The sequence below is a fragment of the Martes martes genome, assembly GCF_963455335.1.
Source record: "Martes martes genome assembly, chromosome: X".
NCBI classification, from domain to species: Eukaryota; Metazoa; Chordata; class Mammalia; order Carnivora; family Mustelidae; genus Martes; species Martes martes.
Window position 1 is genome coordinate 10,674,530 of NC_137897.1, and position 23,662 is coordinate 10,698,191.

General features: G+C 41.6%; 1 protein-coding gene across 1 annotated transcript in view; it reads right to left on the bottom strand.

Moving 5' to 3' along the window:
• Positions 1-23,662, bottom strand: part of PIR (pirin) — a 104,100-nt gene that overhangs the window by 25,591 nt on the left and 54,847 nt on the right. The window contains exon 6 of the mRNA XM_080795638.1: positions 12,483-12,567. Within this exon, the coding sequence (XP_080651764.1) occupies positions 12,483-12,567 (85 nt within the window). The remainder of the gene's footprint in view (positions 1-12,482; positions 12,568-23,662) is intronic.

A 23,662-nucleotide genomic window follows, 5' to 3' on the forward strand; every position in this document is an offset into this window, starting at 1 on the left:
TCTCTGGTAAGATTTTGGGTCCTTCTCATCCTTCCCTGCTCCCTCCCCCCAACTTTATGTCCTGCACCAGGAATTAATACCATCCCCCCATTTTTATTGCTCTGTCAGAGGTCACAGGCCCTATAGTTTCCTTTCTTCCACCAACGGGGTCTCCAAGCTACTGGGTCCGGGCAGCTGGGAAGCTCTTCCCCTCCCTCAGGCCACGACAGAGCAGGGGACGGAGGTCTCATTTCACGTCTGGCCCCGTAGGACGGTTTAATCAGCACCACATGTAAGTGGGGCTTCCTTTAGTCAAACATTAAAAAAAAATGTAAGACTTTTAAATATGAAAATCATTTTCTGTGGCTTCTGCTCTCATTCCCAGGGAGGTTCCTAATTCTTGCCAGTGTCCCTAGTGAGAACTTTTCCTGGCCTATGTTCCTTGCTTTAACCCAGCTCATTCTCCTCCTGCCTGAGCCAGAGAGTTCCTTATTTCAGTGAATTTTGCAGCTACTCCCTATACATGGGATGTGGGAAACCGAGGCACAAAGGAAAAAAATGTCCTTAATACTTATAGCCCGTGGACAAGTCCTTGAAACAGGCAGAGGGACATTCCTCCAGAAACTCAGCTGCCTCGCTGTTACTACTTTGCCAAGGCAAGAGATAATCTTAGCCTGATTCCCAGGATCCTGTAAGTCTACTTTAACATTTAAAAATTCCTTTAGAAGGGCGCCTGGGTGGCTCAATGGGTTAAGCCTCTGCCTTTGGCTCAGGTCATGATCTCAGGGTCCTGGGATCGAGCCCTGCATCGGGCTCTCTGCTCGGCGGGGAGCCTGCTTCCCTCTCTCTCTGCCTGCTGCTCTGCCTACTTGTGATCTCTCTCTCTGTCAAATAAATAAATACAATTAAAAAAAAATAAAAGAGATCGATTCAGGGATATGGTAGATTAAGTAGGATCACTTTTTTAAAAATTCCTTTAGAAACTTCCTTTATCTCTACTTCCCCCCATACCAAGATACATGTTGGCAATCACCCTCCAAGCATATGGCCCACTGATACACATCTGAAGGGTCTCGTGACTGAGTTTTTATTAGACAGTAATAAACGACCTTTTCCTAACAACAGCTAGCCCCCTCAATGTCCTGGACATCTTGTCTCCAAAATTCCCTGGAGACTTATGCTCTCCCTAACCCCTTCCCAACTTGAAATTATATAATCAGTCACCCATCACAACCCCAATGCCGCTCTTTCTGCCCACAGGTCCTGTCCCCGGGCTTTAATAAAACCACCATTTTGCACTGAAGACATCTTGAGAATTCTTTCTTGGCCGTTGCCTCTGAACTCTCCCCTCCCCCCGCCCCCACTTCAAACCACATCACTCATGACAACTCCCCTTCCCCTCCATGGCTCTAAGTTCATCTTGGGGAAGTAGCTCCCTCCCCATGGACTTCAAGCCTAGTGGTCTGGGATGGAAGGTGACCCACCTGATCGTCTCCTCCCCCTCTTCACTTAAGCAAATTCCTTTTTTAATTTTAATTTTGAAATAACTTCAGAATACAGAAATGTTACAAAAATAATATAGAGAATTACCATATCCCCCCCACCCAGATTCTCTAAAAGCTTACACGTTCTCACCATATGCTTCATCATTCTCTCTAGAAATACGTATCTCTTGTCTTCTGAAATATGTGAACAGGTTTACAGATATGATATCCCTATACTTCGAAATAATGCAATATTGTTAAAAAAAAAAAAGAAGTCCAAAATGGAGTCATTTGTCACCCCAAGCCAGAAAGCCAAGACTTAAGTACAACTTCTTTATTTGAGAGAGAGAGAGAGAGAGCGTGTGCACAGACAAATATGGGGGGTTCTCAATCAGACTCCCTACTGAGTCTGGAGCCCCACAAGGGGCTCAATCTCATGACCCTAAGACCTGACCTGAGCTGAAATCAACAGTCAGACACTTAACTGACTGAGCCACCTTAAGGTGCCCCTTAATTACAACTTGCAACTTCTCCCAAAAATGTGCCCTTTTAAGAGTCTCCCTGAAATGCCCTGACCAGGCCTAGTGAGGTCATCTGCATGATAAAAACCCTTTGTTGGGGGGAGTCCCTTCCCACAAAAAGGAAGATATCCAGAACTGAAATAATCCTTTTTCTTTCACTAATATCTTGCCCCATCCTTCTACTGCCCTAGAAAAATCTTCCATTTTGTACAACTCCCGGGAGCCCCTGTCTACTTACTAGTAAGTAAATCATGACTGAATCATGAACTCCCGAATAAAGCCAATTCAATCTTCAGATTTACTCAGTTCAATTTTTGTTCTTTAGCAGGATATAGTTCCTAAAAACAAGAATATTTTCCTACATAAACATATTTAGAACAATTATGAAACTGATATAATACCAATGGAAAAAAAATACACAAATATCCAAATTGGGCCAAATGTCTCAATAATGCCTTTTATGCCAAACAAAAACAAAAAACTAAACAAAACAAAAAAACCAACCAACCAACCACACAAAAAACCCCAAAACAGAAGCCCAGGCCAGGCTCTAATCCTGGGTCACGGGCTGTATTTAGTCCCCACATCGAATCTCCTTCCACGGGCAACACTTCCTCAACGCTTTTCATTAAAAGCACAGACCAGTTATTTTGTAGAATGTCCCTCAGTTTGGTTTTGTCTGATGTTTCCTCATCCTTAGACAAAACTGTTTCATCCCTCAACTTTACTTTTTTAAAGAAGTTGTTTATTTATTTGTCAGAGAGCACAAGCAGGGGGAGCGGGAGGGGGAGAAGCAGGCTCCCCGCTGAGCAAGGAGCCTGATGTGGGACTCGATCCCAGGACCCTGGGATCAAAACCTGAGCTGAAGGCAGATCCTTAACTGACTGAGCCACCCAGGCATCCCTCATTCCTCAACTTTAGAGAAGAGTTCCTTTTCAGGGTCTTAATTGTTTAAATTCAGAAGAGCACAAAGGAGGAAATCATGAATATATGTGTTGCCTTATTTCTTATTTTTCTTTTCTTTTACAGATAAAATCATAAGTGAGAGAGACGTCCCCTGATTGTGTTCAATCCATTTGCTACACACAGCTAACGGGACCTTTCACTTAAAACCCTTCAGTGGCTCCCTGTTCTCCCGGACCCGCCCAGACGCCAGCCCTGGCAGACAGACTCCTCTCAGGCCGGTCCTACTTCTCCAGTCCTGTCGCCCCTCCGCTTGTCCTCCCTCCTCAGTTCACTCTTACGCAGCAAATCCCTCCAGGGGAAGGAGGAAGTGGAAGGCAGCAGCCAGCCTTACAGGGACCTCGTGGTACCACGGAAAACAAGGCAACTAAGCAACAAAATCGAACACAATCACAGGCAGGAAACGCTTGTTTAAAAATCAGCAAAAGACCCTCAGGGAGACCCAGGAGCAGACAGTTAGCCCGTGTGAGGCAGTTTCCTGGTTTGTAAAATAAGGACATAATATGTATGACACGGCTGTTATGCTGACCGAGTGACAGTGTGCACCTGGTCTAAACAGACACATATCTGTATCATACGCACGCGTCTATGTACATGTGCGTGTGCTCGATGTTGTCACCGTTATCTACGCAAGGTTCCCCATTCCTGTCCCTTCCTTCTCTTTCCCCTCTCCTCTGAATTTATATAGGTCAAGAGGTTGCAGTGGCTGCTACCCATGCTTCTGATGAGCTGGGACCCAGGGCAGAGGAGGGTCCTTGTCACAGAGATGGGCCCACGGTCCCCAGAGCATCACCCTCAACTCCAAGCCAACTGGTCTCCCGGACTACAGTATACACTGAACAAAGCTCAGCAGCGTCATTTCCCAGAGGGTAGAGAATGGATCCCTGCTGTCCTCATCAAGAACCCCATGGCACTTAGGACACTGTGTCCCATCGAACACTGCGGTCTAGGATTGGTGGTATACGGTGGGCTTTCTGATCATACAGCAGCTGACAGCCCACTAGACCTACAAGCTCGCCAGGCACAGGCATTGAACCGCTATCTTATAAGGACAAGCAAGCCACGAGAGGGGTCGTCAACATTACAGCTCTGCCAAAGAGATGGGAAAAGAGGCAGGTTATTCCATAACCTTGTAGGAATTCTAGCAAAAGAAAACAAGAGAATGCCCATTTTACCACTTTGGTGAGTGACACCATGAAAAAATGCCCAACGATACTGCAAAGAATGATACCAAGGTAAAGATACTTGAGATGACTGGCTTTCCGGAGTAACATATCCTCAGATTATGTTTTACATACTCAAGAATGATCTTACTACAGTCTATATTTTTAAGCCATAGGCATATACCATTAAGAGCTATCTCTAAAGCGCTTACATTTTACCAAGAAGAACCGCAACCTACAAGAAAACCCTCCCCTACGGTTCCGGCCGCCATTGAGAATATTGAACATTCACTGCACACAAACTAACAGAAAAATTAAGAAATGAATAAAATGTAACATTTTGAGTAAGAAATATATTAGCAACACAAGGTCTCTGGAATGAAGACCGCCTTCTGTGTGCCCAGAATGGAGGACAAGCATTGCTGATTAACTTCTTGCTAATAAAACAGCAAAAAAAAAAAAAAAGGCATTAGAATCCCCCAGGAGCTTCCCACTCTTTTCAGACTAAGTGTACAGTGAAATTTTCTCACCACTGAGATATGTTAATATGATCATTTTTAACTAAAATAATACATGTTACTATCATTCCTTAGTTTTATTTGGACAGACTTTTTTCCCATCTCTAAGTATACAGTGCTCACAATCGGTTTTTAATTGCTCAGAAAAACCCAGATAATAACTGAAATATGTAGCTATAATCATCAAATTACCCTTGAGGGCTGTAAAATAGAAATGATTTAGGCATTTGAACTCAGATTAAGGCCAAGACAATTGGGAACCAAAATATATAGAACTTTAAGGATTAAATAAAGGTTCAGAAAGCAATAGAATCCTGAAACAAGCAGAGAATGCTATAAATGCCCTAAGAGAAAAAACATTTTTTAAAAAGTTTTTATGGGGGGGAGGGCAAGGGAGAGACTCTTAAGCAGGTACATTCCATGCCCAGCATGGAGCTCGATCTCACAACCCTGAGATCATAACCTGAGCCTAACTCAAGAGTCAGAGGTTTAATTGACTGAGACACCCAGGCGCCCCAAGAGAAAAAAGATTTTTAAGTAGGACCTGCAACTATGAAAAACAAAACAAAAAAAACACCCCCCTCAAAGCTAAAATACATTTAAATTCTTAGAACATTTCTTACTTCACACTATCAATTTAATTTGTTCTCTCCTAAGAGTGATAGATTAGAAAAAGACAATTCAATTTTCAAACTGGGAAGATTTATTTAAAAATTTTCAAAAACTGTTATTTTTTTTAACCTATCTGCTAAGTCTTGGATTTATTTACCAATATGTCCAAGGTACTGCTGATAGGGTGGGTAATGGTGAGTAAAGAGCCACTCATTTTGTCTGGACCTTGGTAGCTGAGTCACAGCAAAAGCCCAGCTGTGTAAGTTAGAATCTCTTGGGCAACACTCTCTAGCTGGTTGACCTTGAGTAAGTTCAAGTCAAGCAAGTCACTTCTTTGTACCTCAGTTTCCTCATCTGAAAAATGGCATAATCACAGTCCTTACCTCACAGACTTAGGACTGCAGCAGTTAATACAGGGCGAGTTCTTAGAGCGGTTTCTGGCAAACAACAGGCACTTAATAAATGTTAAAAATAATAATTATTACCGCAGGATGATTCAGTGAAGTGTGAGCTCCCCAAATGTTCATGATATTCTCTGTCACGGATTTTGGCTATCTTTTTTTTCTTTTCCAAAACCACATTTAAAAAAAAATGCAACTGCATCTCACTACATATGAAAATCAATTCCAGGTGTAGATAAATCAATACAGCAAGCAAAACAAGAAAGCATCGATAATAATAGAACACTTTCATGATCTTGAGCTGGGACACTTTATTAAAGAAGCTACAGAAAACTCTTACTAACATTTTAAGAAATAGACCAATATATTTTTTTAAAAGATTTTTATTTATTTACTTACTTGAGATAGAATGGGAAGGAGAGCAGAAGCACAGGGAGCAGCAGGCAGAGGGGGAAGCAGGCTCCCCGCCCAAGCAGACAGCCCGACATGGGGCTCCATCCCAGGACTCCAGGATCATGACCTGAGCTGAAGGCGGATACCCAACCGACTGAGCTACCCAGGCGCCCCAGGAACAAACCAATAAATTAAAGGAATTTTTATTTATTAACATATAGAAAAAGATCAGAGTATATAGAAGAGTGAAAAACAAGGCAAAAGGGAGAAGATATTTGCATATATCTTCTGACATTATCATATTATAAGATATTTGCATATATCTTCTCATATTATATTACAAATAACTGACAATGAAAAGCATCTAGAATATATAAAGATCCTCTGAAACCCATAATACATTATATGTTAAGTGAATTTAAACAAAAATGAACTTAAAAAAAATAATATATGAAGAGCCCCTACAGGGGTGCCTGGGTGGCTCAGTGGGTTAAAGCCTCTGCCTTCGGCTCAGGTCATGATCCCAGGGTCCTGGGATCGAGCCTCACATCGGGCTGTCTGCTTGGCAGGGAGCCTGCTTCCTCCTCTCTCTCTGCCTGCCTCTCTGCCTACTCGTGATCTCTGTCTGTCAAATAAATAAATAAAATATTTTTAAAAATAATAATAAAGAGCCCCTACAAATTAGTATGAAAAAGGCAGACAACCCACCCAAAGGAAAATGATACGAAGCTTCTTTCTGGATAATTTTATGCTCGGGCTCTGGTTTGTGTTCATCACTGCTCTGAAGACTTACTAACATCCGTAACTGTTATGAATATATCCTAAGGGCGAGGGGCACGGTGATTGAATATTTTAATGTACTACTGGTAAGTAGAGAGCTTGGCAAAAACTAGCCATGAATTAAATCATGCATTCTGTGTAGTGAACAAAATCAGCCTTTCTTCTCTCTATGGAACACCTGAAAGTCTAAAATTCTACATGAATCATCCGTGTTTGGGGCATCCTCCCTTAAAAAGTAGATAATGGAGGCACCGGGGTGGCTCAATCAGTTAAGCCTCTGCCTTCGGCTCAGGTCATGATTCCGGGGTCCTGGGACGGAGCCCCGCGTCGGGCTCTCTGCTTGGGGGGAGCCTGCTTCTCCCTCTCCCTCTGCCTGCTGCTCCCCCTACTTGTGCTCTTTCTCTGTCAAATAAATAAATAAAATCTTTAAAAAAAAAAAGTAGATAATGACTGTGAAGAGACATTTAGGCAGGAACTCTGAGGAGACGTCATCATGCCTCCTCCGGCCCGCCTTTCATTCTCAAAAAAAAAAAAAAAAAAAAGAAATCACAAGAGAAAAAGAAACACGACTTCATTTTCGAGTCACGGACCATACGGAGAAATGTCTGGCGCTCTGACTCGAGACCGTAAGCTTGGCAAGTCGACTCGAAGACACCCACCGCCTCAGAGTCGTGCCCTGGGTAATCCTCTCTTCTCTGAGCGGGGGCTGCACCTGGTGGCCTGGTTCTAACCAGCAGAATGGGCAAAAGTAACGGGATGTCGCTTCTGATATCGGGTGACAGAGAGCCTCGGGCTTCCATATGCTCACTCTTCCTCTCTCACTCCTGGGCTCTGATAAAGCCGGAGGCCACGTTGTGAGCCGCCCTAGGGGAGGCCCACGTGGCAAAGAAGTAACAGCTGGCCACAGCCAACAACCCCGAGAAACTGAGGGCTGTCCCCAGCCACGGGGGTGTGGGCTTGGAAGCACATCCTTCCCAGTCAAGCCCTGGGATTGCTGCAACCCCGCTAACCCGTCCATGGCAGCCTGGTAGGAGTCCCTGAGCCAGAGATCACAGCTAAAGTGTGAGATAACAAGTGTGATCTTAGGCCACTACATTTGGGAGTAATCTGTTATAGAGCAACATGGATAAGTAACACAGTAATATTTATTTGAACGTATCCTGATGGGATTTACGGAGTAGCTACTGTATGCACAGCATTAAAATCCACTTGCTTTAAAAAAAAAAAAAAGATATATTAATTTATTTTAGAGCAAGAGCAGGGAGTGGGGGTGGGGCGGGGAGGGGTAGAGGGAGAGGGGAGAGAGAATCCCAAACAGACTCCATGCTGAGAGCAGGGCCCTGAGATCACGACCTGAGCCAAAACCAAGAGTCAGACATTTCACCGACTCTGCCACCCATGTGCCCCTACAATCTACTTTTTTTCTATTTTCTATTTTTTTTTCTTTTTTTCTATTTTCTCCCCAGTTCTAGTGCAATGTAACTGACAGGGCTCCTTTCTGTTTGTTCTCCCACCAAAGCAAAAATACGTTGACAATATTTAAGAGAACGTATGCGTTTCCTATTGTTGCTATAACAAATGCCCAAAACTTGCTGGCTTAAAACAACACAACCTCGTTATCTAAGAATGTTGGGGGGTCTGAAGTCCAAAGACGGGTCTCCAGGTCCTAAAATCAAGGTACCAGTAGGACAGCCTTCCTTCTGGAGGCTCTAGGGGGAAATGCACTTCCCTGCCTTTTCTAACTTCTAGAGGTTGTCCCCCCTGCTTGGCCCGAGGCCCCCTCCCATTTTCAAAAGCAGCAACGGCATCACTTGGACTTACGTTTCCACCGTCACCCCTTTCCCTCGGACTCTCACTTCCTCCTCCTTTTACACAGACCCTTTGATTATATTGGGGCCACCTGGACTATCCAGGCTACTCTCCTGGAGAGTAGAAATTGGGGGGATTGATGTATATATACTGTAAAGAAAGCTAAAAGATTGGCGAAGCAAAAAATACTTACACGATGAAGTTTTTCCATGCCATAACCATCGTCCATTTTTAACATTGTAGATCATGCCTTTAAATACCTAGTAACAGAAAGGGGCACCTGGGTGGCTTAGTGGGTTAAGCCTCTGCCTTCGGCTCAGGTCAAGATCTCAGGGTCCTGGGATCAAGCCCCACATGGGGCTCCCTGCTTGGCAGGGAACCTGCTTCTCCCTCTCCCTCTGACTGCCATTCTGCCTGCTTGTGATCTCTCTGTCATATAGATAAATAAAATCTTAAAATAAATGAATGGATGAATGAATGAATGCATGCGTAGTGGTAGAATCCCCGTGCAGGAAGATGGGGGAGCCACAGACGTGCTGTTCAGAGCCACACTTTGATGCCGTCAGAAGACAAAGGGGACGTGAGGAGCAGAAGGCCCAAGTCTCTTGGGTAAGACTGATATTTTCCTAGAAATACAGATTTAGGTGCTTCTCAGTGAATGATAAAAGTGTTGTCTGTAAGTCAATTTGCAGCAAGGAAAATCAGATTGCTTTGTAAGAGATGGTAAAAGTCATGGCAAAAAAAAAAAAAAAAACCAAACCAAAAAACAACTACTTATTCCTATTTCAGCCAAGAACTAACACAAAAAACGTGCAGCCAATGTTAAAGGAATCTGGTATTGTCAGAGGCCTGACAAATTGGATTCTTTGTAAGTGATGCTCCGTTCATGCAATCAGCTCCCTTCCAAACCATCACTGCATGAAACATCTGTTTTCTGCGGGATTAGCCCAACTCCACAGGAATAGGCCTTAAAAAAGGCAAGACAGAGATGGTAAAAACCAATTCTCATACTATTTACGGGAAAGAATTCAGATAAAACCCAGTCTGATTCATGAGAAATGCTTCCAACCACCCTTAATGGGATGTCCCTCGGGAAATCTGGATTTCCTTGAAATTGGGGGTGCGATGGTAGTGCTGTCTTGCCTCTAGTTCTAGCCCACTGCTTTGGTAATGACACAATGATGTCAATATTAGATCAGTGAGATTGCAAAGCTCATGCCAAAAGCCAAACATAACCCAGACATCCATGTCAAATCCCCTTACCGTGAGTAACAAAACAATTAAAATATTACAAACAAAATATGTCCAGGACCCAGACAATGACAAACACATTTTAAGAAATACTGGCTGCAGCAAAGCACCCAAATAAAATGAATTTAAACAGTCCTTGGGTTTCATAATGGAATTTGGCCCAGAAAGGTGGTTTAAAAAAAAAAAAAGGACACAGGGTGACCTTGACTTGAACGACTTGATAATAAAATTTATACAACATGATTTCACCAGTCAATATGGCTGATTATAGGCAGCCACAAGTATCAAATCTGTAAATAATAAGTGCCTTATAATACCGGAATTAAATTGTTTGGTGCTGGACAGAGATGCCCCGAACTCTGGATTTATCACTGAATGTAATGTAAACAGGGACGTGTGCGAGCACGTGCACGTGTGTGTGTGTGAGAGAGAGAGAGACAGAGACACTGAGCAAAAGTGGGGACACATGGGGCGCCTGGGTGGCTCAGTGGGTTAAGCCTCTGCCTTCGGCTTGGGTCATGATCCCAGGGTCCTGGGATCGAGCCCCACATCGGGCTCTCTGCTCAGTGGGGAGCCTGCTTCCCCCTCTTTCTCTGCCTGCCTCTCTGCCTACTTGTGATCTCTCTCTCTGTGTCAAATAAATAAATAAAATCTTTAAAAAAAAAAGTGGGGACACAGTATAATTGGAGTGATGTCTTGGAAAAGACACGTCCTTTGGCTTCATAGCTGGGTTTATAACAGACTTGTTGCAAGTAGGTTTATACTGACTCAGTGATAAACGTGTGTTTCTAAGCCACTCGCTTTGGCATCTCTCCAAAAATGTTTTTGAAAACAAATCTCAGGTTTAGAATTTAGAAGGATGAACTAAAACCGAAGTCTACCCTTTTCAGGTGACATATCACATTCTCTCGTGAGGCCATATAGAGTAGTGACTAAGGGTAGAACAAAACTCAACAGGAACCAGCCGCTTAGTGTCAGTGGGGTCACCGAGCAGCTGGCGCTCTCAGATGTTCCCGATGGAAAGTGGGACTGTGCTTGTCTGACAATGTGTTTTGAAATTAAACGTGCATCTACCTTGCAACCATCCCTGGAAACCCACTGCATTAAAATAAGTCCCTGTGCGGAAGGACAGGTGGACGAGGATGGCCAAGCCCTAGGTACGAAGGGAGTATCCGCTGAGAGACGAGCTGGATGCATCACACCCAACCCACAGCCCAGGGTACCGCCGTTATGAGATCTAATCTGAGTATATATCTAGGATACATCCTAGAGCTGGGATGTATAGGGAAGGTACTGGAAGGAACCAGAGGGAAGCAAACTCAGAAGGAAAAGCAAAAGCACTGCACTAATGGTTAAAGCATATGTGCTTTCAGGGACAGCTGGCTGGCTCAGTCAGAAAAATACGCAACTCCACGTCGGGGCTGTGAGTTCAAACCGCATGTTGGGTGTAGAAGTTACTTAAAAATAAAATCCATTAGGGCACCTGGGTGGCTCAGTTGGTTCAGTGACTGCCTTCGGCTCAGGTCATGATCTGCGAGTCCTGGGATCGAGTCCCACATCGAGCTCCCAGCTCCATGGGGAGTCTGCTTCTCCCTCTGACCTTCTCCCCTCTCTTGCTCTTTCTCTCTCTCTCTCAAATAAATAAATAAAATTAAATTAAAAAAAATAAAATCCATTAAAAAATATGTGCTTTCATCCTTATTGTTATTAAAAAAAATTTGTTTTAAGGGGTAGGCATATGTTTAAGTGAATTAATCAAAAAGTTTTTCTGCACCTTAAAATAGCCAGAACCACAAAACCAAAGAAGAAAATAATGGATTTGAGGTGAATGCCTAATGACCTCAGGTGCTACCATTTCTAAAAATAAAACTGGCCTTCGTTGGGGCGGGGGTGGGTGCCTGAGCGACTCAGTCAATTGAGCATCCAACTCTTGGCTTCAAACTTGGGTCGTGGTCGTGGTCTCAGAGTCATGAGATCCAGCCCCGCATGGGGCTCCACACTTGGTGGGGAGTCTGCTTGAGATTTTCTCTCTCCCTCTCGCCCTCCTGCCACTTGTTCTCTCTAAGTAAATAAAATCTTTAAATAAATAAATAAACAAAATTGGACTTAGACACTTGTCAGTTTTCTAAATAGTCTTTGAATCTGAAAGTCGACTTAAAGGTAAGTCATCCATAATAATACTTTTATCAAGAGATCTCTATATCTCAATCAGGGGCACACCTGTTCATAAGTGACAAGGTTGGAATTTGGCTCCAGGAACACTTAGAGTCACCGGTGGCCGGGAAATCAGGAGACATGGGTACAAGTTCTGCCTTGTCCAGCAAGTCCTTATGAGGACTTGAACAACTAACTACTCCGTTGGGTCTTAGCGTTTACACCTGTAAAATGGGGGGGGGGGGAGGGAGCAGACAGTCCAGCCCTAACGTTCTATGAATTCTACCTGATCTTCTTTGCTCGAAAAGCCCCAGCGATATTTGCTAAATGTAATTACACATAAACAAAGTTCACAGAATCTTGTGCTGAGGTTCAGAAACGAGCCCATTTCTGAGAAAGTGGCCTTCCTGGTTTTTTTTTTTTTCTTTTGATGAAACCCCAGAAGTCATCATACCTTTAGGAATAGGCTGACAGTGCTTGGCTCCGGTGTCCAGTTTGAAGTCCAAATATAAGGTTGGTGTGCGAGTGTAAATCTTAGACTGAAAAGGAAGAGGAAACCATCAGCACCTATCCAAAATTAAAGTTCTTCCTCACTTCAGCTGGGCCCTTCTCTGGCGGGACTGGGGCCTGGGTGATTATATTAACAATTCCTCCTTGCCCAGTGCTGTGAAAGCAAGGGGATGGGTACCATACAGCGCTCTCTTAAGGATCTTGGTTCTAAGCGCTAGCTAGCCCTCGTAGCTTTACAATATGGTTGACAGACTAATTTCAGGACGACAGCTCTCTCCCTATAATCATTTCTCAAACATGGTCTGACGTTAACAGTTTATTGACCTAGGGTTGTTCCAGCTTTCTCATTTCTAGTCTTGAACTTGATACAGTAGTAGGTTATCTCATGCCCAAATGCATATGCTTCTTCCCCAGGTCTCAAAAAAGCCATGTCCATTAAAAAAAATTTTTTTAGGGGCACCTGGGTGGCTCAGTGGGTTAAAGCCTCTGCCTTTGGCTTAGGTCATGCTCTCAGGGTCCTAGGATCGAGCCCCGCATCGGGCTCTCTGCTTAGCGGGGAGCCTGCTTTCCCCTCTCTCTCTGCCTGCCTCTCTGTCAACTTGTGATCTCTCTCTCTCTCTGTCAAATAAATTAATAAAAAAAATTTTTAAGTGGCCACTAAATATTTTTATTTGTTCTAACTTGGCCCTCTTGCAAAAAAAAAAAAAAATGCCGTTTACCACCACTGGCTTGAAAACGCCACAATTCCAAATATGAGAAAGGCAAACTTGTGGCTTCGATTCCATCAACAGTTAAGCAGAGTTTGTCATCTGCTACAATACCATTTTGAATCACTGGCACAGACCGAAATCCAAGGGATTATCACTGTTGCTCTGAACTTTACGATGTCTCATTGTTTACCACAAAGCCCCAGTGGTTCTAACTTTGTAAAAACTGAGAATACACACAAAAATGAAAAAGCGCATTACCCCAAATTTCACAAGGATGTGGAACAACTGGAACTTTCATACACTGTTGATGGGCTGGTGGAACTAGGACTTGGTATAAACACGGCGAAAAACATCCGTAAGTGGATCCCAACAAAAATGTTCACTTAGAGACGAGTACATGAATCTTGATAGAGGATACCATCAATACCAGCCCCAAACAGAAACTACTCCAGCTATCTTTGACAACAGATGGGATAAATGAGCTGTAATTTACTTATACAATGAAATCTACTACATGGCAAGGAGCATGAATGAACCCAACTATAGGCAACAACTCAGATGAATCTCACGATCATAATACTGAGCAAATGAAGGCACAGAAGAACATATATGGTATGATTCCATTTCTATGAAGTTCAAAATAAAGGAAAAACTCATCTATGATGTCAGAAGTCAGAACAGTGGTCACCTTGGGAAGCTCAGTAGCTGGAGGGGCTTGAAAAGGAGACGTGTGGGGTCAAGCGCGGTCTGCCTCTTGACCTGGCTTCTGGTTTCACGGGTGTGCTCACTGGATGAAAATTGTTCTGAGCTATACACTTGATCTATGTACTTTTCTGTGTCTTATTCTATTTTAATAGAAAGCTTACATTGATTAAAAACATGCATGTATGAATAGACCAAAAGAGAATCCAGAGCCTAGAATGATTTACTATCCTTGATAAAGGCATCATTTTGCACAGTATTTCTGTGAACACTATGAGGACAGGAATATTGTTGCCTTTTCACCCCGGGCTAACCCACAGTGCCTGCCACATAGTAGCTATTCAATAAATATTTATTGACTCATTTTCACAATGGAAAAAATCCCATGCATAGTAATACAATTATTTACACTATACACAGGGTCCTACTCATCAATATCTTTACCTACATGCAGCAAAATGCCTCCTTCAGGACAGGGGATTTGGTATGGCCAAAGTGTATGTCTGGGAATTAAATTTTGGAAGAGAGAACTGTAAATAATGTGACCAGAAGACTATTCCCTTTCCTATGAGTATCTCATTTGTGAAGCTTTGGGTTTTAAAAGGTCTGGTTGGTGGTTTTATGTGGATTAGGAGGCCAAGCTGCATCCACACAGCTTCAAAGACAGCAAAAGCAAACTCCCCTGCGCCTGCATTAAAGAAACCAGAAAGACTTAGGGCACCGGGTGCAGCCTGAAGCCAAACACTCACCATCAATCTGAAGATGTTGAAATGTATAGAAAACAAGGGCCGCACCCATGGGACACAGGATCTAATTCTCTATGATCCTTAGGTGTGTATATGGCACCATCTGGAAAGGATCTGGTTGTTTTTTTTTTTTTAAATGAAGTCTTCTAAAATTACTTCTAAAAAGATCAAGGGTAGGGGCGCCCGGCTGGCTCACTGGGTGGAGCATGCGACTCTTGATCTCGGGGTCTTGAGTTCGAGCCCCATGTTGAAGGTAAAGATTGCTTAAAAATAAATAAAATGAAAGGTCATGGGTCAACTTCGCATAACATTGATGGTTCTTCTGCCTGGGCAGTATTTGGTTCTCCTCTAGAAAAATAAGCCCTGTTTCACTTAACTGTCTTTCTAACTTTTGTCTCAGTAATAGAAGCAGTATCTCTGCCTACAGCAAAGGGATTGATCACAAAGAGGCCCTTGGTTTAATTTTTACTCAAATCCTCCCAGAATGTAGTCATAAAAATATTCTTGAACTGGAAACCCGGAGGCACTGAGGCCAGCATTGCTTTTCCCGCTGCCTAACAAAGCACTTATCTTCTACTGGGCTTAGTTCACTCGTCTGAAAATCTCATGATAGGACTCACTGATGTTTAAACCCATGTGCAGTCCTAAAATTCCAAGTCATAAAATTAATGTTTACCTTCATGTTCTAATTTTGAAAGCTCTATTTTTTATTATTTTTTTAATCACCATAGAATGTATTATTTGTTTCAGGGGAACAGGTCTGTGACTCATCACTCTTACACAACACCCAGCATTCAACACAACACATACCCTCCGCAATGTCCAGCCCCTAGCCACCCTTCCATTCCACCCCCCTCCCCTCCAGCAACCCTCAGTTTGTTTCCTGAGATTAAGAGTCTTTTATGGTTTGTTGAAAGTTCCCTTCTGATTTCTCAGACTAGACCTGCCGAGAAGGGATAATGTGTCTGGGGCAAGGTAGAGCAGTAGGAAGTGAGTGGGGAACCACTGGTTAACCTGCTCTACCCTTGCCCTCCACTGCAGACATCAGTCCTGCCCTCCCGGCTAGCTCTTTTTCTTTTCTTCCTGCCTCCAGCTTCTCAACCTCATCCATACTGTCCAAAAAATAGCAGCCTATCTCACTAAGACTGTCACTACACAGACCCACATGGAGACACGTAAACACACACAGAATTCTATACTTCTCTACTCATTTACAAAAATCTAAACAGAAACCAGTGAGATACATTATAAAGCCACAAATATATCCCATCATCTTACAGTGTGAAAAGGGCTAAAGGGAAATTTTTAATTCATTCTGAAAGTATTTTTTACATCTACAGCCTAAGAGAGAATCCCAATTCTAATATCCTTTTTCGTACTGAAAATGGGAGCATTGCAAGTTTTAATATTACTCATGTCTTGAATAAACAACTACCCCAAACCTAAATGTATATTATTGTTTCAATTAATCCAAGATGAGATAAAATCAATCTGGGAGCTGTTCCCATGACTGTGTGTAGGTGTATATTTATACATGTTATATACACATAGTTTTTGAGAAGCAGATAGTTTTTAAAATTTTGATCTTCCATGGTAACTCTGTTGAAATAGCAAATGTAAATTATGTTCATTAAACTCAAAGATAATGCCAGCCTTGAATGCACTTTGAGCAAACCTAGATTTAATTTTTCTATTACACACACTGTTGATCTGGGACCATAAAGAAAGATCCCCATTAGGACATTCTTTCCTGTGTTCTGTTTTGTTTATTTTTGTGGATAGTACTAAACTATGAATATGGTCGGTCCTCAAACTGAATGAGAATTTAAACAAACAAATCATACTTTCTTGGTTAAAACTTAGCTATCAATGTATACCTATTTCCACAGGATTAAAATAAATCAGTCCATGACAACCTAAAATAAAATATTATTCTACAAATTCATTTCAGCATGAACAGAACTAAGGCACTTCAAGTCCATCAGTGAAATTGTTCTCTTTTTCTTTTTCCATGTTTTGGTCCTGACCAATACTGCCTGCACAGGTCCTAAAACTCAAGGCCACTCCTCTTTTGTCCTTCTTCTCATTTCATATTTCTCTTAAAAGTATTAAGGAAACTTATCTTTCAAGGTTTTAGTCTGCATTTGAAAAATCTAATTGCTTAAAATCTTAAGAGTTCAAATACGTCGGCAAAGCTTCCAGAAGGTAACGTAAAACTATTCAGAAGGGGTCAAGGGTAAACTCTGGCTAGCCTACAACAACAGGGGTGCTACCAAATCCAGACGAGCCTTGTCTGTCTTTCTCTCTAAATGTCAGGATTAAACCTTTAATGAACCTACCACGCCACTCCAATAATGACCACAAAATAAGCAAGACCAAACAAGGTATACAAAACCACTTCCTTCCGAAGCCCAGCTACCTTCATCTTAGATCCTTCAAAGACTTCCTGCTTACCCTGGCTTTTGGTATGATACCCTTGTCAAGGCGGCTTCCTGACTCTGCCTGTATTCGTAAATGTGATCTTAATTAAGGAGATGAAATCGCTTCCACATGGAAGCCATGTGGCTTAAAACGTCTTCCCACAAGAAAGGAGAGAGCACACCACACCGGTTGCCGCGTGTGACCGTGGCGCAGGAAGTCTCCTGCCTTTCGCCTCTGCTCCTTTCACATGTCACTGCCATCCACTAACCGCTGAATGCTGCTAATTTTGCCGCCACGCGGGCTGTCCCTAAAAGCAAGTGGTAGCAATTTGTCACATGTCAGAGCTGTAATAAAAGCATTCCCACTTCTCTGTGGGAAGGATTTCAAAAATCTTTTATGATTTGGTTATTTTTAGAAAAGGCACTCAGATGCTCAGTCTTACTATCTGTTGCTTAAGCAAATTCCTCTAAGTGATTGTGCGAACAAGGGCAAACTCTCAAAACCCTAGAAGGGAAAGAAGCAGAATTTCCACCGATTCCAGGACCCTCGCCCTCATGTTGGATCAACCCCTTTCTGTTGGATACTGTTATGGTTTATGGTTTAGGTCTCTTTTTTTTGCCATCATTGCTAACTTCTGATGAATATCTTTGCGCATAAATCTTTTTTAAATCTAAATTTTAGTTATTGAACATACAGTGCAATACTGGTTTCTGGAGTAGAATTCAGTGACTTATCACTTACATACAACACCCAGTGCTCATCACAAGTGCTCTCCTTAATGCCCATCCCCCATCCACCTCCCTCCATCAACCCTCAGTGTGTTCTCTATTGTTAAGTATCTCTTATGGTTTATACCCCTTTCTCCTTTCTCTCTTTTCCCCTTTCCCATGTTTAGGTTTTCTTTCTTAAATTCCACATATGGGTGAGATCATAGGATATTTGTCATTCTCTGATTTCACTTAGCATCATACACTCTAGTTCCATCCATGTTGTTGCAAATGGCAAGATTTCGTTCTTTTTGATGGCCGAGTAATACTCCAGTGCACACGCGCGCGCACGCACACTCACACACACACACACACACACACACACAATCTTTGCTCTCCATTCATCAGTTGATGGACAATTGGGCTTTCTCCATAGTTTGGCTATTGTTGATAATGCTGCTGCAAACATTGGGGTGCATGTTCCCCTTTCAATCTGTATGTTTATATCTTTTGGGTAAATACCTAGCAGTGCAGTTGGTAGATTGTAGAATTCTATTTTTAACTTGCTGAGGACCCTCCATGCTGTTCTCCAGAGTGGCTGCACCAGTTTGCAATCCCACCAGTAGTACAGGAGGGTTCCCTTTCCTTCGCATCCTCGCCAACATATGTTGTTTCTTGTGTTGTTAATTTTAGTCATTCTGACTGGTGTGAGGTGATGTCTCATTGTGGTTTTGATTCATATTTCCCTGTTGATGAGTGACGTGGAGCATCTTTTTATGGATCTGTTCACCATCTGGATGTCTTCTTTGGAGAAATGTCTATCCATGACTTGTGCCCATTTCTTAACTGGATTATTTGTTGTTTGGGTGTTGACTTTGAGAAGTACTTTACAGATTTTGGATACTCGCCCTTTATCAGATATGTTCCCAAATATCTTGTCCTATTCTGCAGGCTGCCTTTTAGTTTTGATTATTTCCTTTGCTGGGCAGAAACTTTTTATCTTGATGAAGTCCCAAATAGCTCCTTTTTGCTTTTGTTTCCCTTGCCTCCAGCAACCGGTCTAGTAAGAAGTTGTTATAGCTGACGTCAAAGAGGCTGCTGTCTGTGTTCTCCTCTAGGATTCTGATGGCTTCCTATCTTGCATTGAGGTCTTTCATCCATTCTGAATCTACTTTCGTGTACGGTATATGAAAGTGGTCCAGTTTCATTCTTCTGCATGTGGCTGTCCAGTTTTCCCAACACCATTTTTTAAAGAGACTGTCTTTTTTCCATTAGCTATTCTTTCCTGCTTTGTCAACAATTAGTTGACCATAGAGTTGTGGGTCCATTTCTGAGTTCTCTTTTCTGTTCCATTGATCTATGTGTCTGTTTTTGTGCCGGTACCATACTGTCTTGATGACTACAGCTTTGTAATAGAGCTTGAAATCCAGAATTGTGATGCTTCCCGTTTTTTTCTTTTTAGAATTGTTTTGGCTATTTAGGGTCTTCTGTGGTATCATACCAATTCTAGGATTGTTTGTTCTAGCTCCATGAAAAATGCTGGTGGTATTTTGACAGGAATTGCATGAAATGTGTAGATTGCTTTGGGTACTATACACATTTTAACAATGTTCTTTCAATCCATGAGCATGGAATGCTTTTCCATTTCTTTGTGTCCTCTTCAGTTTCTTTCATACGTTATCTATAGTTTTCAGAGTACAGATCTTTTACCCTGTTAGTTAGGTTTATTCCTAGGTATCTTACTATTTTGGGTGCAATTGCAAATAGGACGATTCCTTGATATTTTTTCCTGCTGCTTCATTATTGGTGTATAGAGATGCAACAGATTTCCGCACATTGAGTTTATATCCTGCAACTTTGCTGAATTCATGGATTAGTTCTAGCAATTTTTTGGTGGAGTCATTCAGGTTTTCTACGTAGAGTCTCATGTTTTCAGCAAATAGTGAAAGTCTGAATTCTTCCTTGCTAATTTGGATGCCCTTTATTTCCTTTTGTTGTCTGACTGCTGAGGCTTTGACTTCCAGTGCTATGTTTAAAAGTAATGGTGGGAATGGTCTAGTTGTCTTGTTTCTGACCATAGGGGGAAGGCTCTTAGTTTCTCCCCAGTGAGGATGATATTAGTTGTAAGTCCTTCATATGTGGCCTCTATGATGTTAAGTTCCCTCTATCCCTTCCTTGTCGAGGGTTTTTATCAAGAAAGGATGCTGTATTTTGTTAAATGCTTTTTCTGCATCTATTGACAGGATCATATCGATCTTATCCTTTCTTTAATTAATGTGGTGTATCACATTGATTGATTTGCAAATACTGAACCACCCCTGAAGGCCAGGAATAAACCCCACTTGATCATGGTGAATAATTCTTTTAATGTACTGTTGAATTTGCTAGTATTTTGTTGAGAATTTTTGCATCCATGCTCATCAGGGATATTGGTCTGTAATTCTCCTTTTTAGTGGGGTCTTTGTCTGGTTTTGGGATCAAGGTGATGCTGGCTTCATAAAACAAGTTTGGAAGTTTTCCTTCCATTTCTACTTTTTGGAATAGAATAGAATAGGTATTAACTCTTCTTTAAATGTCTGGTAGAATTCCCCTGGGAAGTTATCTGGCCCAGGACTTCTGTTTGTTGGGAGATTTTTGATACTGATTTAATTTCTTTGCTGGTTATAAGTCTGTTCAAATTTTCTATTTCTTCCTGTTTCAGTTTTGGTAATTCATAGGTCTCTAGGAATTTGCCCATTTCTTCCAGGTTGTCCAGTTTGTTGGGGTGTAATTTCTCATAGTATTCTAATTCTTTGTATTTCTGTGGTGTTGGCTGTGATCTCTCTCATTTGTGATTTTATCTGTTTGGGTCCTTTCTCTTTTCTTTTTAGTAAGTCTGGCTTGGGGTTTATCAATTTTATTAATTCTTTCAAAGAACCAGCTCTTAGTTTTGTTAATCAATTCTGGTGGTTTTTTAATTTTATATTTCTCATTTCTGCTCTAATCTTTATTTACCCTTCTTCTCCTGGCTCTTGGATTTATTTTCTGTTCCTTTTTTAGCTCCTTAGCCATAAGGTTAGGTTGTATCTCTTGAAACTTTTCCTGTTTCTTGAGGTAGGCCTGTGTTGCAATATACTTTCCTCTTAGGACTGCCTTTGCTGCATCCCAAAGGTTTTGGACTGTCGTGTTTTCATTCTCATTTGCTTTCACGTATTTCTTTATTTCTTCTTTAATTTCCTAGTTAACCCATTCATTCTTTAGTAGAATGTTCTTTAACCTCCATGTATTTGAGGTCTTTCCAATTTTTTTCTCGTGGTTGAATTCAAGTTTCATAATGTTTTGGTAGGAAAATATGCATGGCATGATCTCGATCTTTTTGTACTTGTTGAGGGCTGACTTGTGATCCAGTATGTTATCTGTTCTGGAGAATGTTCCATGTGCACTCGAAAAGAACATGTATACTGGCTGCTTTAGAATGAAATATTTTGAATATATCTGTTAAGTCCATCTGGTCCAGTGTGTCATTCAAAGCCATTGTGTCCTTGTTGACTTTCTGCTTAGATGATTTGTCCATTGCTGTGAGCTGGGTCTTAAAGTCCTCTACTATTATTGCATTATAATCAAGGAGTTTCTTTATGGTTATTAGTAATTGATTTATATATTTGGGTGCTCCCAAGTTGAGATATAAATATTTGCAATTGTTACATCTTCTTGATGGAGAGACCCCTTAATTATGATTTAATGCCCTTCTTCATCTGTTACAGTCTTTGTTTTAAAATCTAGTTTGTCCAATGGACCTGGGTAGCTCAGTTGGTTAAGTGTCCAACTCTTGATTTCATTCAGGTCATCATCTCAGGGTGGTGAGATCAAGCCCCGTATCAGGCTCTGTGCTCAGCAGGGATTCTGTTTGAGATTCTCTCCCTCTCTCTCTGCCCATACCCTGGTCCAAAAAAATAAAATCTTTTAAGAAACTAAAGAAAAATAAAATCTAGTTTGTCTGATATAAGTATGGCTACTCCAGCTTTGTTCTGATGTCCATTAGTATGATAGATGGTTCTCCACCCCCTCATGTTCAATCTGTGAATTTCTTTAGGTCTAAAATGAGTCTCCTGTAGGCAGCATATAGATGGATTGCAGTTTTTTGGTCCATTCTGATCCCTGTATCTTTTGATTGGAGCATTTACATTGAGTGACTACTGAAAGACACAAATTTAGTGCTATCGTGTTACCTGTAGAGTTGGTGTTTCTGGTGATTGAGTTCTCTGGTCCTTTCTAGTCTTTGTTGCTTTTGGTCTTTTTTCCTCCACTCAAAGAGACCCCTTAAAATCGGTGGCAGGGCTGGTCACAAACTCCTTTAGGTTTTGTTTGTCTGGAAATGATTTCTCTTTCTACTCTGAATGACACCCTTGCTGGATAAAGAATGCTTGGCTGCATATTTTTCCCATTCAGCACATTAGTATTCATGCCACTCTCTCCTGGCACATTGCTCTTGAAAGATCTGCTCCTAACCTCATCTGTCTTCCCTTGTAGGTTCAGGACTTTTTTTCCCTTTGCTGCTTTCAAGATTCTTTCCTTGTCAGTGTATTTTGTGAATCTGACTATGACAGGCCTTGGCAATGGTCGGCTTTTGTAGAATTCAACGGGAATTCTCTGTGCTTATGGAATTTTGATGTCTGTGCCCTTTCCCAGATTAGGGAAGTTTTCTGCTATAATTTGTTCAAATAAACCTTCTGGCCCTTTCTCTCTCTTTTCATCTTCTGGGACTTGTATGATAACAAATGTTATTATGTTTTAATAAGTCGTTGAGTTCCCTAAATCTACCTTCGTGGTCTGTTATCTTTCTTTCCCTCTTCTTTTCAGCTTCATTATTTTGCATAATTTTATCTTCTGTATCACTGATTTGCTCCTCTGTTTTGTCCATCCTCATTTTTATGGTCTCCATTTGGGACTGTGTCTCAGTTATAGTATTTTTAATTTTGGCCTGACTAGATTTTTAGTTCTTTTATCTCTACAGTAAGGGATTCTCTAGTGTCTTCTATGCTTTTTTCAAGCCCAGCCAATACCCTTATAATCATTGTTTCAAATTCTCATTCAGACATCTTACTTTTATCTGTACTAATTAAAGCCCTGGCTGTCCTACTTCTTATTTTTTCTTTGGGGATGAATTATCATTTTTGTCCAGAAAAGAAAAGAAGAAAGAAGAAAAACAAAAACACAAAACAAAAGACAAAGGCAAAAAACAAAACAAAACTAGATTCTGGGTGTGTTTTGGTCTGCTTGTTAAAAGAATCCAGATTCCACACCCCAAAAATCCCTGAAAATAAACAAAAATATAAATATATAAAGTGTGTGTGTACATATATATGTATATGTATGAGATTTTTTAATAAAAAACTTAAAAAGGGAATTGAAAAATAAAGAAAAGAAATGAAAAAACAATTAAAAGGTAAAAAATAAAAGTAAAAAGGAAGCTAGATCCTATTTCCCCTAGACCTGAAGCTTTGTAGTACTCCGTGATCAGGAGACTTGGTTCAAGCGAGTTGTCTGTGCGAGTTTTCTGGGGGAGGATCCTGCTGGGCCGATTCTCAGACTGACTTATTTTAGCGGAAATGTGCCTCCAGGGTGCAGGGGTATAGGGTTTGGTGTAAGTGGCTCCAGCCTGTACTAGGTGGCACTGTTTTGCTCCCTGAAGGCTTCCAGTGCTGATGAGAGGGATGAATATATCAGGATATGGTGGCACTCTGCTCTCTAGCATTGGAGTTGAAAGTTCGGGCCCCCCCACTCTTCATCAATCCGCCCACTTATGTCCCTGGTTTCCACCTGAAACCTGCATACACCCTGCCTATTTCTGAGCTTTTT